At 40.7% G+C, this 2,937-nt stretch overlaps 1 protein-coding gene across 1 annotated transcript in view; it reads right to left on the reverse strand.

Annotated features, from left to right (window-relative positions):
• Positions 1-273: 273 nt before the first annotated feature.
• Positions 274-2,937, reverse strand: part of LOC139650878 (tetraspanin-8-like) — an 11,336-nt gene continuing 8,672 nt past the window's right edge. The window contains exons 9-10 of the mRNA XM_071527664.1: positions 2,328-2,411; positions 274-1,364 (exon numbers count right to left, since the gene is read on the reverse strand). Of these exons, the coding sequence (XP_071383765.1) occupies positions 1,182-1,364; positions 2,328-2,411 (267 nt within the window). The 3' untranslated portion in view covers positions 274-1,181. The remainder of the gene's footprint in view (positions 1,365-2,327; positions 2,412-2,937) is intronic.

Here is a 2,937-nt window from a genome sequence, read left to right on the forward strand (position 1 = left end):
TGATCTTTGCAAAGGCACGTTGTTGACAGATGATGGAAGACGAACACTTCAGAAAACTTGTTGAAAATTTGTGAATAATCACATATCTTAACTGTCACATGTTAAACTCACACAGAAAGAGCAGTCGTGTGTGTGTGTGTGTGTGTGGGGGGGGGGGGGGGGGGGGGGGCAGCTAACAGTTGGTTTTATTTTGGCAATACTTCCATATTAACAGTCTCATTCAATTCAATTGTTCATTCAAATTGTTCAATTTCACAATGAAAAAAACATAAAACAAATTACAGAGCTTTATTTTTCAGGATTCAGAGAAATTAAAAGCAGCATTGATTTGTTCACTCAATTTGAAATTAAACAAACATTTTTAAATGAGAAGCTGGTTCCATATATTCAAAATGAGATGTGTGTTGTTTCTTGTTCACATGGCAGCAGACTGACAGAGAGCGAGCGAGATGAAAGGATGCAGTGAGTTTTTGGTCGATTGTCCCGTGGCTCATGTTTGACGATGTGATGAAAACATCTACAGCAAAATCATCCTCGTGTCCCCGGGAGATGGTCGGCTCCACTGCTCCATGCTAACACTTCATGTGGAGTGACAGTGTTGGTGGCTAGCATTATCTAAATGAGAAGGCTGACCTTTTAGCAATAAAATCTTGTTGGTGTTTTTTTGGTTTTGTTCTTTTTTGTTGTTTTTTATTATACGGCCTGTAGATTCATACATTGTAAAAAAGGAAATATCATTAACTCACCTTCACTTCCAATGGAAACAGGGCAAGTTATATTTATAATTTATATTTTATATTTTTATTTATACTTATACTTATCTTTATAGTTGTTTTCGTTGTATTAGGTGTACATTTTTACAAATCTCTTGCACAAAACTGCCAGACTTTGCAACATATCAATATTATGATAATTTTACTTGAGAGCTGCTACAAGTTCTCATTTTCTCACGTTTAAGTAATGCTAGTGGCCTACTAGCACTCATGCTAAAGTGCGCCTACTAGGGACCTACTATCACTCAACATAGCGTATGTGAAAGTGTTAGCATGAGGCACCGGAGCTAACAACCTACCGGGAACACATGGATGATTTTGGCGTCTATGTTCTCATCATGTAACGGGGAAGTCGACCAAAACTCTGTTTTCCTTTAAGCGGCAGGGAGAGGCGGGGCTCAGAGACGGTTAGGGCCAAGCGGTGGAGGTGAGGCTGAGCTCCTGGGACCGGTCTCCCTTGTAAAGGCTGGCGTACGGAGGCAGGGAGACGGTCGCCACCGACGCCGCAGCCACTGAGCCTCCGGAAGCCTCCGTGTCACAGTAACCCCGGACCTGACACAGCAGGGTCACGGACAGCAGGAAGCCCAGAATCTGCAGCAAGAAAACCAAATATCATCCAGAGCTACACTTGTTTCTGCTGCTGTCCTTTTCTTGTGTATCCTTGTTTCTATGTCTTTTGTCTATTGATACAAATAAAACTATAACTGTTTATTGATGACAACATGTTTTATCTCTGTCAGCATTTTGACAGTGAGGTGTTGTTTGATGTCTTGTACCAGTACCAGCAGTGGAAAGAGTAAGTCAAGTAGAAGTACTGTTACTTTGCTGATATTTCACTTAAGTAGAAGTAAAAGTACTGGTGTAAAAATCTACTTCAGTAAAAGTAAAAAAGTGTCTCATTTAAAATGTCCTCAGAGTAAAAGTTCCTGAGTTCCTTTTTAGAAAAGAGAAAGTTGTCAGCTGTGATCTTTTCCATGTGATTCTAAAAGGACGAGGAGCTTTTTTGTATACTTGTACTTGTTTTTTTTAAAGTAATTTTATTTTTACTTACGTATGTTTTTACTAAAGTACATTTTAAATCCATCCATCACAGAACAGATTGTGTGTCTCTCCATCAGCAACAGAAACTGGATCAACGTAAACAGACAAACTGTGGATCCATTCACAGTGAGAAGAGGAATCTGACTTTACTTTGTTTCTGCACTTTATTTTCTCATTTCTAATGTTTCCAGTGAAAAGAATCTAGTGTGAACTCTGTCCTCTCTCCTGTTAGAATCACATGGAAAAGATCACAGCTGACAACGTTCTCTGTTCTAAAGAGGAACTCAGGAACTCTTACAACATTTTAAATCAGACACTTTGTACTTTTACTGAAGGAGATTTTTACATCAGTACTTTCACTTCTGCTGAAGTAAAATTTCAGGAAGGTAACAGTACTTCTAGGAAGTTTTAGTACTATTGCCTCCGCTGCTCATGACTCACTGCACAAACCGAAACAGAACAGCTCATAACTATATGGGCGAAAAACGTCTGTGGAGTTGAACTGATACGTACGGCGACGATTAAGAATCCCACGATGAGTCTCTGTATGAGCGCGAAGGCTTCATCAACGTAGCTCAGAAGAATCGGACCGCAAGCCTGAGGAGAAGGAGAGCGGTGATGTCACTGTGGTTAGACTCCTCCCACCACTGATGATTGGTTAAATCAGACCACAGCACCCTCTAAACCTGTTCTCAACACTGGTCAGACCTGGACTCATCCATCTAAATTCCAGGATTTTTTCCATGACTTTCCATGACTAAGTCGAAGCATTTCCATGACCTCAACACATTTTCTTGGTTCGTTCACGTTGTTTTTCAGCCTGAAAACTAGCCACAAAAAAAAAAGTGAATGTGTAGAACAAGTTGGTAAATAATTTCTGCTAGTTTCCCGTTTCCCTGATATTCACTGACTTCTCCAGAGGATTTATCAGATTCCCTGACCTCCTCGGTCGTTACTACACCTCTCAGACCTCAGCGGTATTCCAGGAAGTCCAGGACCGGCGGGAACCTGGACTACCATGACACTTCCTTCACCGGTGTCCCTCTTCATCAAAACGTTTTCAGAGACACTTTGGAAGAGGGTTAGGGCCACATGTGAAAAATCAAATACAACTCAAATACAT

Source organism: Centroberyx affinis, unplaced genomic scaffold (genome assembly GCF_046629955.1).
Source record: "Centroberyx affinis isolate AG114_WGS23_722 - 3 ecotype Tasmania unplaced genomic scaffold, CSIRO-AGI_Caff_v1 ptg001564l_1, whole genome shotgun sequence".
NCBI lineage: Eukaryota > Metazoa > Chordata > Actinopteri > Beryciformes > Berycidae > Centroberyx > Centroberyx affinis.